Source organism: Geotrypetes seraphini, chromosome 5 (assembly GCF_902459505.1).
Source record: "Geotrypetes seraphini chromosome 5, aGeoSer1.1, whole genome shotgun sequence".
NCBI classification, from domain to species: domain Eukaryota; kingdom Metazoa; phylum Chordata; class Amphibia; order Gymnophiona; family Dermophiidae; genus Geotrypetes; species Geotrypetes seraphini.
The window spans coordinates 47477348-47491612 of NC_047088.1; the positions used below are offsets into that span (position 1 = coordinate 47477348).

The window sequence follows — 14265 nt, forward strand, 5'->3', positions numbered from 1 at the left end:
CAGTAGGCAAAGTTTTAAAGAAATACTGTATATACCCAGCTATCAGGTGTGCCACAAAATATACATGAATAATTGTGGCACTGCAATGGAGCTGAGCATGCATGTCCCAGACTTAGTAGGACCAAGACACTGGGTTCAAATTTAGCATTACAAAATGACTGCTAGTTCTATTTACATTCTCTCTCTCTTTCTCTTTTCCTCCATGAAGCACAAATAGTTCAATCTAGTGCTGTGGATCGCATCAATTGCAGTCCATGCTGGACAAATGGCAAGCCGTTTGCGACCAGCCTTCAAACGCGGGGTATGAATTTAAACACATGTTGTAAGATAGTTTTATAGAACAATTGTAAAGTACTCTCCCTGTATCATGCATGCTTATATTATCATGTCCATGCCGAGCTCAAGCACAGCAACCCAAGCAGTTGGCACTCTGTATATTTGCACACTGAACACTTACTCCTCTTAATATAACTGGAAGAGTTTGGGCTAAACCTAAAGGTTAGAGAAACAGCCATTCCTGAATATCAGGAAGAGAAAACTGCCACATGTTGCCAGTACTCATAAATTAGATCATAAAGTTAGAAGAGCGGCACTTTTGCAAGCTAATCAAAGGACCAAAACTTCCATTGACTAACAATACCTAAAATTACAAGGAAGGATTGGAAAGCCCCTCCCCTCGCTCCTTCTCTTCCTCTCTCCATCCCAATACATGCATATACAGAGGTTTCATTTTCGGATTGCAAGAAAATCAAATGTGAAAATGGATAAAAATGATAAACCACTTTTTTTTTTTTTGGGGGGGGGGTGTACGTACTCCCATGGAAGCCATGAAAATCATCCAGTTGAACCTGTATACAAGTTAGGGCTGCATTTCAATTAAAATATTTAACCAGAATTGCACAATTAAATGTATTTTATTTATTTATTTCCCACTGCAGCTCCTTGTGACTCTGGGCAAGTCATTTAACCCTTCATTGTCCCATATACAAAATGAGTACCTATATATAATATGTAAACTACTTGGAATGTAACCACAGAAAGGCAATATATCAAATCCTATCCCCTTTCCCTTTCCCTTCCTTCCCCCAGATCCAACATCTCTCCCTTTCTCTTCTTTCCCTCCCTCTCCCTTATCTTTCATTCCTGGGGTCCAGTATCTCTCTTTTCCTTTACTTCTTCCCTCCCTCCCTCACTCCCATTCTTTAACACCTCTCCCTCTCCCCCTCCCATCCACCCCCATGAGCAGCAAACACAAACTTGCTGGTGAGCAGCAGGTTTGTGATGGTGCTTGCTGCTCATGCCGGGAAAATTAAAGAGGCCCAGTGGCATGGCGGGGGAGGGGGGTGTTAGGAAGTAGGGGGGACGGATGGCGGAGAAGAGGGTAGGGCAGGGACACCACTGCCCTGATACATCACTGTCCTTAACCTTACCCTTTATTTGCCACCATATCAGGATTGTCACCTTATTGATTGTGATTATGAGGCAATCAAGCAATCTATTAAATAGTTCATACAAGGTCTTCTTATTCAGTCTTAATAATAATAATTTAAAAAAATGGGTAAAATATATTTCCATATACATGTGATAAAGACCCATAAAATCCCAATATTGGTGAGTGTTTCAAATAATCCTCCATCAGAGGAAGAAATCAGGCAATCCTCCTGTGCATGTCTCAGTTGGTCATTATAATAATTGCATTTTTGTGTTACCCCATTATGTCATGACTATAGTGCAAGCTTTTTAGCCCCCTGACTTCTAGGAAAGATATAACCTATGAAGATTTCAGCTACTGTGTCTTTGTATTTCAATTCTTATTTGTAAGTGAAACTTTGATATTGTTAAGGGTTGAAAATATTTATGCTTATTAATCAAGGACAGAAAAAAGAAGGGATGGAACAGCCCACTTCAGCTGGGGAACAATGCACAAAGTCCAACAGAGTGATCAAGAAATGTACTTTATTGGTAAAAATAAACCCAATAGACCCAACACGGTCTGTGTTTTGGCTAAAAAGCCTGCCTCAGGGGTAAATAGATTATCTAGGGTTGCCCAAGTCCGGTCCTTGAGATCTACTGTCAGGCCAGGTTTTTTGGATATCCACAATGAACATGCATGAGAGAGATTTGCATACCAAGAAAGAAATGCAGGCAAATCTCTCTCATGCATATTCATTGTGGATATCCTGAAAACCTGGCCTGCCAGTAGATTTCGAGGACCGGACTTGAGCAGCCCTGACCTAGAATAAAGCTAACTACTGCACAGTGCAGAAAGACATCTGCATGCTGCCAAGATCCAAAATAAAGAATCTGAACAAACTCGTTCCTGCAGAGTGCATGGGGTATTGTTCCCTTATTGTTTTTGTATGGATCCAATGTAGAGAGTTGCGCGGGGACAGAAATCCCACCCGTCCCCACCCGTCCCCGCCAAAATCCCACCCATCCCCACCCGTCCCCGTGAGGAATCCCTCCATCCCCACCCGTCCCCGTGAGGAATCCCTCCGTCCCCACCCGTCCCCGCGAGGAATCCCCTCCGTCCCCACCCGTCCCCGCGAGGAATCCCCTCCGTCCCCACCCGTCCCCGCGAGGAATCCCCTCCGTCACCATCCTTCCCTATAAACTTCAGAAATAGTTATTTTATTTAATTATGCTACTGAATTAAAGGCTCTGGTAGAGACCCATTTACAAATAAGCAAAGAGACTATTAATTTGGAAATATTAATTGGGAAGAATACATACTTTGTAAATGGGTTTCTACCAGAACCTCTAATGTAAATATAAAATATAAATACTCAGCTGATGAGAACCCACAAACTGTCAGCTGAGGACTTCCTTTGCAGTTGGCCTGGGGTCCCTTTTGCCAAGCTTGGCAGGCAGCAGTAGCGTCCCTGAGTCACAGATGCTGGCACCTCAGTGGCTCATGGATGCTGCCAGCGACTGCTGCGCTTGGTGGAGGGGAGTTCTGACCATCTCTAGAGGAGGTCCTCTGCTGGCGGTGCTTGGGGATCCCCACCAGTCACAGCAAGGGCCAACAAGTACTTCAACACTGTAGAAATAAAACCAGAAATGCATTTCCTGTTCTTTTGAACACAAAACAAAGATATCTGCCATATACATTTCCCAAGGCAGATGACTCTATGCAATGTCACCTCGGTAACAAAATACAAAAATAGACAAATACACCCCCTCCCTTTTTACTAAACCACAATAGTAGGTTTTAGCACAGGGAGTTACGCTGAATGCCTCGCGCTGCTCTCAATGCTCATAGGCTCCCTGCGCTAAAAAACAATATTGCGGTTTAGTAAAAGGGAGCCATAGTGCAAAATATAGACAGCAGATATAAATTCTCAAAACAGACACATTTTGATCACTAAATTGAAAATAAAATCATTTTTCCTATCTTTGCTGTTTGGTGATTTCATGAGTCTCTGGTTGCACTTTCTTCTTCTGACTGCGCATCCAATCTTTCTTCCTTTCTTTCAGCCTCCTGTATGTTTCCTCTCCTCCAGACCTCATTCTCTCCCCCAACTTTTTCTTTCTGTCTCCCTGTTCCCCCTTCTTTCTGTCTCTCTGTCTGCCCCCTTTCTTTCTTTCTCCGTGCCCTCCCCCAAGCCACTCGGTTTGCTGCCACCGCCATCGGGGAATAGTCCCCAAGCCACCGCTGTCCCAAGCTTTCCCTGCAGAAGCGTCGCGCTGACCAGCATTCCGCTCCCTGACGTCAATTCTGACGTAGGAGAGGAAGTTCCGGGCCAACAAGGCATTTCTCCTCATTCCATCCAGCCTGAGCCCCATCTCTCCTTGATCCAGTATTTCCCTTCTGTGTCTGTCAGAATTACCATTCCACCTATTTTCCAGCATCACCCTTCTTTGTGTCCATCTCACCTATATCCCTATCTCACCACTTTTTCAGAATCTTTATTTGTCTCTGTCCTTGTCTTTACCCCATATTCACCATTTGCCCTTTCAATGTCTTTATCTCCCCCCCCCACACACACTTTTTCAGCATTACTTCTATGTCTCTATTTCACCTCCTCTTCATGTCCCCTCTGTATCTCTATCCTTATTCAGAAGGTCCTGCTTACCCTTTCTCTTCTTTGTGTCACTATCTCCATTTTCAGCTTTCCCCCCTTTTCCTTTGTTACTGCACCCTGTAGCCAGAATCTTTCCACCCTCTCTCCACTCCGGCCCAGCCCAGTATGAAATATTTCCTTTTGTTTCTCTCCCCTCTCTCTTCTCCTCCCTCACCCACGAGTCCTGCATCTGGCCCTCTCCCTTCTACCTGCACCTGGCAACACCCCCCTGCTCCGCGGCTCTCTTAAGCAACTCGTCAGCAGCGGTGATCAAGACAAGCTGCCGACATCGAGGCCTTCCCTCTACGAGTCCCGCCTTTGTGGAAAAAGGAAGTTGAAACAAGCGGGACTCGCAGAGGGTAGGCCCCAACGCCAGAAGCTTGTGTCGATCGTTGCTGCTGAGTTGCCGAAGAGATCCGCAGGTAGAAGGGAGAGGGAGATAGGAAGGCTGTAGAAGCTCCGGAGCATGACACCGAACCCGGCCAGGATGATTTCTTTTTCAGGCTGCTGCTGCCGCTGCCATCCCCCACCCGAAATGACAAAAAACAGCCTAATGCCCGCGTCGGGAAATAGCCATGCTGAGCAGTGAGCTCAGCACGTACACAGATGAAAGCCTTGCTTGCTGATTGGTCCGGCGGCACGGTGGGGCGGGGCCGCCGGACCAATCAGCAAGCAAGGCTTTCATCTGTGTACGTGCTGAGCTCACTGCTCAACATGGCTATTTCCCGACGCGACGCCAGACTTGTAAGCTGCATGCTTGCATCGCCAGAATTTAGGTAGGTTGTTTTCATCCCCGTGGGAGTCCCGTGGGCAAGGGGGCGTCCCCGTGGGAGTCCCGTGGGTCAGGGGGGCATCCCCGTGGGAGTCCCGTGGGCCAGGGGGCGTCCCCGTGGGAGTCCCGTGGGCCAGGGGGGGAACCCGCGGGATCCCCGCGGGACCCGCGGGATCCCCGCGATCCCCGTTCCCGTGCAGACCTCTAATCCAATGTTTATTAAACCCCATATTTGCTACTACTATAATTACCGCTACTTATCTTTTCTATAGCACTCTTAAGCATACACAGCACTGTACATCAAACATGGAATAGACAGTTCCTGCTTAAAAGAGCTTACAATCTAGTTATGACAGACAAACTGGATAAAAAGGTACATCCATACACAGTGATCAGATGGGGAATTACAGAGGGAACGCAAGACAGATGGAGGCTAGAAGATGGGTTGGAGTTAGGAATCGAAAGCAGTTTCAAAGAAGTGGGCTTTGAGCACGGATTTGAATACTGCCAGAGATGGAGCTTTACGAACCAATTAAGGCATTTTGTTCCAGGCATAAGGTACAACAGAGTAAAAGGAATGAAGTCTGGAGTTGGCCGAAGAGGAGAATGGTACAGATATGAAACACCAAATGAATGGAGTTCCTGTGGAGAAGTATAGGGAGAGATGAGAGAGGAGAAATACTGAGGAGCTGAGGATGGTAGGTCAGCAAGAGGAGTTTGGAGTATATGCAAAAATGGATAGGGAGCCAATAAATAATAATAATAGGGAGGGGGGGAGAAGGGTTTAGATATATATACATTTGTTATTATCTTGTTAGATATATCAAGTGATGTTAGTAAATCTATATATCATTATATTGTACACTTGTTGAAAGTTTAAAAATGAATAAAGAATTAATAAAAAAAAAATTTTATTCTTATATACCGCCAAAGCCATAATAGTTCGAGGCGGTTTACAACAAGAGATGCTGGACAATCAGGGAATAAAACACAATATAAAATCATCAGTACGTACATACAATGTGAAAGTAAAAACAGTAAAACCTTAACTTACAAATTGATTAAATCATTTTGTTTTTACTAATTTTCTAAAATTGAAGTAAGATTAGGAATGCATAATGATATTACCCAACCATTCATTTAATTTACCTGCCTGGAAAGTAAGAGTTCTAGCCAAGAATCTTTTATATCGACAGGCTTTTATTGTAGGATAAGTGAACATATGAATTCTATGAGTAGGCCTGTTAGAACAGTTCAGTTTAAAATGATCTGAGGAGAGGGACTGGTGGAATATGAAGCATGCAGCCAAGTTCAGGATAGACTGAAGGGGAGAGAGATGGTTTAGTGGAAGGCCAGTGAGAAGCAGGTTGTAGTAGTCTAGGTGAGAGGTAATGAGGATATAGATGAGTTTTAGCAGTGCCTTCAGAAAGGTAGGGCCAGATTTTAGTGATGTAGAGAAAGAAACAACAGGTTCTGATGGTCTATTGAATTTGAGAAGAGGAGAGGGACGAGTCAAAGATCACCCCAAGGTTGTGAGCTGATGGGACAGGGAGAATGAGAGTGCTGACCACAGAAACAGAGAAGGGTGGGGGAGAGGAGTGGTAAGTTTAGGAGGAAAGATAAGGAGCTCAGTCTTGGCCATATTTAGTTTTAGATGTTGGTGAGACATCCAGGTAGTGGTGTCAGACAGGCAGGCTGAGATTCGGGTCTGAATGTCTATAGAGATTTCAGGTGCAGAGATATAGATCTGTGAGTTATCGGCATAGCCATAGGAGGAGAATAGAGCAAGTAAAATTCTCACAAGGGCTAGAGTAGGAAATGCTTCCAAAAAATGTTATTATCCTCCACTCTCCTCCAAAGACACAGGAAAATCACTGTTACCAAACACCAAAATGTGGAGAAAAAGACCTCAGTATATACAATACTGTACTCAATTCAAGCAAATACCAACTAATCGAGAGAGCACACACTAATCATAGATCATAAAAACTCCACCATAATTTATTTACAAACAGTGATTCCCATGAACTTTGGGAAAAATGTCTTTTATGCAACAAACAGTCTCTCAAAGAATAATCAGTACGGGTCAGACTTTCAAATCCCAAAAACCTGTATGGATATACAACAAGCAGTATTTCATAAGTGGAAGAAAAAACGCTAAAGTTAGTGGAACACTAAAGTTCACAAAATGGTCCCAGACTTTAGCTCTTTTGTCTTTAAACTCACTAAGTCACATAAAATCAGGCACTTATCTGGCAAGAAAAAAGGACTTATCTGGCAAGAAGAACTTAGGTGCTGTATTATTGATAATATCATCAGTAACATGGCAGAGTAAAATCCCCGACAGACAAGGCCGAAGCAGCCTGTTTATAGTGCTGCTGGCCCAACGCTGCTTCGGTTGAAGGTAGGGCTTGCTTGCGGTCAGCGGGGAGGGAAGGATAGAGAGTCAGAAGGGGTTTGGCTGCGCAATGGGGGATGGGCAGTGGCGGGGGAGGGGGAGGCAGTTGAAGAGTTGCCAGCAAATCCTGGGACTAGGGCTTATTTTTGGGGTAGGGCTTATTTTGGGGGAAACACGGTAAGAACTTTCTTAAACAGAAATATTTTCAGGTCTTGTCTAAAAATAAGGTGACCTCAAGGGGAGGAACATTCTAGCATTTTGCTGCTTGGTAAGAAAATGTTAAATCAAGCATTCTTTTAAATCTCAGAGATTTCATGGATGGAAAATGCAGCAGCAAGACAGTTGTTAGATGTTTTGACTATAGGCGTTATCGTATATTTTAGAGATGGGTATTCATTTGCAAAGATGTGGAACTTGTCTGACATATCCCATGTTGCTGCAGAAAAACACACAAATTAATGTTTTATCATTTGCCAGTAATAGTGCACACACTTCTGAGATGGTATGAACTATTTGCAAAGAGAGCATTCATTGCGCATGTGGAAATGATCACATGTTTTAAACTGCTGTGCATGCGTGCAGAGTGCTCACTTTTCCAGAGAGTGTGCACCCTCTTTGAACATAGTGCACCCTCTTTCAAAAGATTGAGCAATCAGCTTTGTTCCCATGACAGAAAAACAGCCAGATGAAAACAAATAAAATGAACATGTCCTGAAACGACATAGGAAACGATATGGAATGAAAGCTTTCTGGCTGCCCAACTCTAGAATCTTCTGGCAACACAAACTTTAGAGCAAATCAGAAAGTGCCTTCTATTTGCACATTTGGTTTATCTGTTTGCACAATACTGAATTGTTCTGTTATTTGTTCCCAGGGTTCTGTTCCTGAAAAAAGTGAAATCGCGGTAAAGCGGGGAAACTGGGCAAGTAAAGCGGACTATCTCCTCTCCTTGATTGGCTATGCAGTGGGCTTGGGGAACGTCTGGAGATTCCCTTATTTGGCTTATAAAAATGGAGGAGGTATAATCATATCATTTACTCTCAAATCACATTCATTGTTTAGGGGACATTTTTCAAAAATGTGTTAAGCAATGGTCTGACACAGAGAGAACAATAATAGGGCACCTACTGGAACCTATTCTATAAAGGAAAATAGGCACCTACTTTCCTTTATATAATGCGAGTGTAACTGGGCATACATTATGCACATTAGTGTGAGTTCTACCCGTGCTCTGCCCAGACTAACCCCCTCTTTTACAAAGGCGTGTTAGGATTTTTTTTTTAATTTTATTTCTTTATTCATTTTTTCATATTACAACAAGTGTATCAGAAAAATACATATAATCTTATAAACACACACTTTTGTGTTAGGATTTATAATATGTCTTCTACATACTCTAGAACCTCAAAAACACAACACCGGGCTCAATACATTCATAGCCCTAAACTTTATGTATCACCTCTTCATCGGCTCATTTCCAAGTTTTTTATACATTTAAATTTGTTCATATAAATAGTCCAGATTTCTTTTAAATAGTAACACTTAGCTTTGTGGTCATAAAAGCTGGGGCGCAAGCCCTAGCGATACTTTCATCTATAAAGACTCATCCATAACAGGCACCCTAAATCAATGATGCCCACTAGAGAATGACACGGTGACCGTCACCGCCCCGTCCCCGTCTCACCATCCCCGTCACCGCCCCGTCACCGCCACTGCCATCCCCGTCACCGCCCCGTCCCCGTCTCACCATCCTCTTCACCGCCCCGTCACCGCCACTGCCATCCCATTCACCGCCCCGTCACCGTCACTGCTGCATACATAAAAGCCTCAAACGGGTACGATTTTATATACTTTTCTAATATCTCCCCTATGTATCTGCCATTGCCCCCCCTGTGTCCATATTCCATCCACATGGCATGTCCCCTTTTTGTCTCTGTCCCTATGCCCCAATGCACATAATTTCCCCTCTTTCTGTTACCTTCCTGTGTCCAGATTTCCCCTATCTTCCTCTTCCATACCAGTGTGTCTCTTCTTTTCAACCCCATCTAGCTTTTTTCCCTCTTTCTTCCCCCCCCCCCCTGCTTCTAGCATCTGGCTCACCTGCCTGTCCTTCCCTTTCTTTCCTGCTGTGGGTTTTTCTTTCCGTTTTCATCACCTTGGCCCAGAATCCTTTTCCCTTTCACTCCCTCCTTACAGTCTGAGCCGGGAACACTAGCGATCGCACGGTCCTCGCAGCCCCCACCCGCCTGCCCAATCGATCCTAGTGTTTAGCCAGCTCTCTCCCTTCTCCTCACCTTAATTTGCAGGCTTTCTTTTTCAGCGACCTGCACGCTTTCCCAAAGAGCCGCACACGCGCGGCTGCTCAGTGTTCAATCTTCTGCTCTGCTGCAACTTCCTGTTTCCGGTTGCGTCAGAGCAGAAGATCGAAACTGAGCAGCAGCGGGTGCGCTGCTCTCTGATAGCGTGCGGGTCGCCGAAAAAGAAAATCTACAAACTAAGGTGAGGAGAAGGGAGAGAGCTGGCTAAACACTAGAATCGATTGGGCAGGCGGGTGTGAGCTGCGGGGACCGCGCGATCCTTCATGCCTCACTGCGGGGACAAGACCCATTCACCGCCCCGCGGGCGGTGAACGGCCTTGTCCCCGTCGCCGCAGCGACTGCTAGTTTTCTTCCCCGTTTTCGACGGTGACCCGCGGCTAAAATGCGGTGGCCGCGGGTAAACCGCCACCGTGTCATTCTCTAATGCCCACTCAAGTTCGGCATTTAACCCCCATGGAGCAATTGTGTGCAACCAGTATATCCACCTCGGCTCTTTAAAGTTTAATCATTCCTCCCCGGCTTTTATGACACAAAGCTGTGTTACTATTTAAAAGAGGTCTGGAATATTTATATGAACAAATTTAAATGTATAAAAATCTTGAAATGAGCTGATAAAGAGATGACTCATAAAGCTTAGGGCTATGAATTTATTGAGCCCGGAGTTGTGTCTCTGAGGTTCTAGAAAACACATTATAAATCCTGTGATTTATGTGAAGTGGTTCTGTAAGGAGGGCTTGCATGTGGCTGGTACATGGGTAGGGCTCCCCGTTATGCACATAATATAGAGAATACTGTAATTTACTTATTCCCTTACCACATTTATGCTAAAGCAGATATGCCAGATTTATGGCTGCTATTGTGGTATCAACCGCGAGCTACCGTAAGAAGTAGAAGGAACCATTTTCTTAGTGAAGCAACAAGGGTCAGGAGCACGTGACCTTCACTTCTGCCCCTAATGACCCCCAAGGACTACCAGGAACATCAGGGTGAGGGGGTATTCTGGGAGGTGGGAGGACTTCTTCATGGTGGTGGGCTGAGGGAGGGGAGGATTGGGGGGAGGGCTTTAAAAGGGAAAACAAGTTTTGCGGTTCATAGACAGTGGAGCGCAAGACGTCAGTGCGCTGACAATCCAGCGCCGACAATTCGGCACAAGACAGAAGCGCGTGGGGGAAAAAGTAATTTTTAAAGAGCTCCGACGGGGGGTTTGGGATGGCAACCCCCCCACTTTATTGGTTAGTGTTCGCACTGCTGTTGGAGGGGGGTTTGGGGGATTGGAAACCTCCATTATAGCGAAAACAGAACTTTTTCTGATTTTTTTGGGGAAAAGTTCCGTTTTCTCTATAATAGGCAGCGCGAACACTAACCAATAAAGTGGGGGGCTTGCCACCCCAAACCCCCAGTCAGAGCTCTTTAAAAATTATTTTTTCCCCCGCGTGCTTTTGTCTTCCGCCGAATTGTCGGCGCTGGATTGTCAACGTGCTGGCGTCTGGCGCACGATTACCTGTCATCAGTTTTGCAGATGCTGGAAAATATTCAGTGCTGACACCTACATAGCCAAGAGAGCAGCATTAGCCAGCATTTATTTATTGGGATTTATTAACCACATTTATGAAGCGATTCACTCAAGGTTGTGTACAGCAAGAACAATTCAACATACTTTAAAAGAATTTTGTTAACAGCATAACAATAGTAAAAAGATCAAATATAAACATAAATCCGGGGGAGGGGGGCACTGAAAAGTTCTCAGCCCAACCAAGAAGAGAATGATGTGGAGTCATGAAACTTACAAGTTATTCCACACTTTTCTTGACATTTTTTATTTAAATGATATGAAATGAAATGAAAACTGTCGAAGAAAATGTGGAATAACTTATAGATTTCATGGTTCCACATCTTGGTTGGGCTGAGAACTTTTCAGTGGCCCTTCGTACAGTGGATAAGATTAACTTAAAATCAGCAAACTGAAACATAATAATTTCAAACAGTTTCAAAACAGTTTCAAACAGTTTGAAACAGTTTGAAACAGTTTCAAAAATATACTTATTAAACAAACTGAAATTTATATTTAAATCATTTTTATTAAGAAGCTTCAAACAATCAAAAAGAACATCAGTGCAAAGTGGAAGTACACCAAGCAACCAAACACATGTATCTAGAACCAATCCCGATCCCCTCCCAACTCCCCAACCTCCCACCCCAACCCGCCCACCTACCCTGGGAGCAGCAGCAACAGATCATAACAGAGTATAACTGTGAGGGTATAGGCATAAGCAAGCATAATCTACATCAAGAATCCCAAAGTTGTTTTCTAATATATGGAATCAGAGTGGTGCTGAATGGTGTCCAGCACTGGGTGAACAACTGTCCTGCAAGAGTGGGCAAGTGTGCAATGTTCCGCCTCTCCAATAACACTTGGTTCAACATTAATCATCTCCAATGAACAATAGTTGGTGGTTGTGCTGAAAGCCACTGTAACAAAATGCATTTCTGACCCATCAATATAGTCCACCAGGTCGGACAGGATGTAGTCGAACTTGTAAAGTGAAAAGAAAAATAGGGTGAAGACGCCAAGAACAAAGATGGGCAACATAAGACATGAATTGTGTCCAAAAACGAGAAATAAAAGGACAAGTCCAAAACATATGACCAACATTGGCCTGTGGATGAGTGCATTTAGCACAGCAATCTCCAGCACAAATACGCATCTTATGCGCCCTGTTCGGAGCACAAAATGCTCTCAACAAAAATTTGTAGTTCCTCTCTTTCTCTGTGGCTTGATGAATATATTTGTTGCCAAGATGGATGCCTTTCTTAATCATATCCACTGTAATAGCGATATTCAATTCCAAAGTCCATTTCTGAGCAAAGACCTCGTAATCCAAGTCACCTGCAGTTTCCTGTAGAAATTTATGATTAAATTTCAAAGGTATGGGAACTTGAGCCATAAGACATATCGCCTCTGTCAACTGTTTCTGCACGTCCTCCCGTAACATTCTTGAAGTCAGCCCAAGCAAATAATGATGTAATTGCCAGTAAACAAACCAATCCATGGCCGGCAAATGATATGCCTCACGGAGTTCTGCAAATGGAATTGGCAATCCGTCCGGTGTAACCACTTGAGACACATATTGGAGTCCACAGCATGTCCAATTAGTGATGGCAGAGGGTGCCATGCTAGGCTGAAAGTCCCCAGTATAATGTGGAGAGATCTTAAGAAGTTCACACACTGTCCTCCAGAAACAAATCTTTCTGTAACAGAGGTAATGCAGGCAACTTTTTAACATGAAGTAAATAGCTGAAATGATAATGACTATAAGGGGAACATTCCACCACAGGCAATGAAAAATGAGTAGTATTACAAAACCAGTCATGTATATGTCATAATTGACTAGCTATATTAAACCGAAAAATGCTCAACAAGCCAAACCCTCCCTAGTCTTTAGGCAACATCAATGTGGACAACACAATCCTTGCCCACCTACCCTGCCACAGGAAGGCAGACAATTGGGTTGAATGTTGTGCAATATGACGTTGAGTTATCATTAAAGGAAGCATTTGGAATAAATAAAGCAATTGTGGCACCACCATCATGTTATATAAAGCTATACAATCTGAGAGGGAAAGGGGAAAAGCTCGCCAGTTTTGTAAAGTGGCCTCCGTATGGTGAAACAAAGGGAGTACATTCAGTCTGTATAATGTGGTTAGGTCCTGTGGAATTTTAACCCCTAAATAGACCAAATGATGAGTAGCCCACTGTAAAGAAAAATCATCCCTTCACTGTGTCCTTACTTCTGGGGTCGTAGGAAGTACTAAAGATTTTTGCTTATTCAGGGTCAAGCCAGAATAGATGTAAAATTCATCCAATAATTCCAGCGCTCGAGTTAGTGAGCGCTGAGGGTTACCAAGAGTAAGCAAAAGATCATCAGCAAAAGCTAATACTCGCAGGTGAGAGGTGCCTTCTTACAATCCCACAATCTCATCATCCCTCAAAATCGTGCATAGAAGTGGATCTAAATATAGGAGAAATAGTAATGGGGACAACGGGCACCCCTGTCTCGTACCTCGTCCTATGGGGAAGGAAGCAGTTCGCACTCCATTGACTAATACCGAGGCTGAAAGTGCCGTGTATAAAGCCAATAAAGAGTCAAAATACCATCCCTGTATCCCCATATAGTGCAATACATGAAATAAATAATGCCAATTATCCTTATCAAAAGCTTGGGCAGCATCAAGTCCCACAGGCAGACCTGGGATCTTAGTCTGTTGTGCACGAGAATAAGCTGAAAGCACTCTCTGAACATTAAGAACAGAGTGACGTGCCCTCACAAATCCTACTTGTTCCGGTATTATAACAGTAGGCAACAAAGGGGCTATACGATCTGCCAAAATGCGTGCAAATATTTTGATGTCCACATTTATAAGCGATATCGACCTATATGACTCTAAATCTGTACGTGGTTTGGAGGGCTTTGGAATTAAAGAAATCAAAACTTCATTGGCATAACGTGGGAGAGTCTTTTGCTTCTGGATGTTCTTATTGTACTCCAAAAGCGGGCCCCGTATAAAGGAAGATAAAATTTTATAGAACTCAGGGGAGTAACCATCAGGCCCGGGAGCCGTGCAAGACTGTTGCCCCTTAATGGCTAGCAGGACATCCTGTAAACGCAAGGGCCTATTAAAAGAGAAATCTGATCCTCAGACAATTTGGGCATA

General features: G+C 44.0%; 1 protein-coding gene across 1 annotated transcript in view; it reads left to right on the forward strand.

The window, feature by feature from the left end:
• Nucleotides 1–14265, forward strand: part of LOC117361417 (sodium- and chloride-dependent neutral and basic amino acid transporter B(0+)-like) — a 154848-nt gene that overhangs the window by 22750 nt on the left and 117833 nt on the right. The window contains exons 3-4 of the mRNA XM_033946717.1: nucleotides 209–301; nucleotides 8109–8253. Coding sequence (XP_033802608.1) covers nucleotides 266–301; nucleotides 8109–8253 — 181 coding nt within the window. The 5' untranslated portion in view covers nucleotides 209–265. The remainder of the gene's footprint in view (nucleotides 1–208; nucleotides 302–8108; nucleotides 8254–14265) is intronic.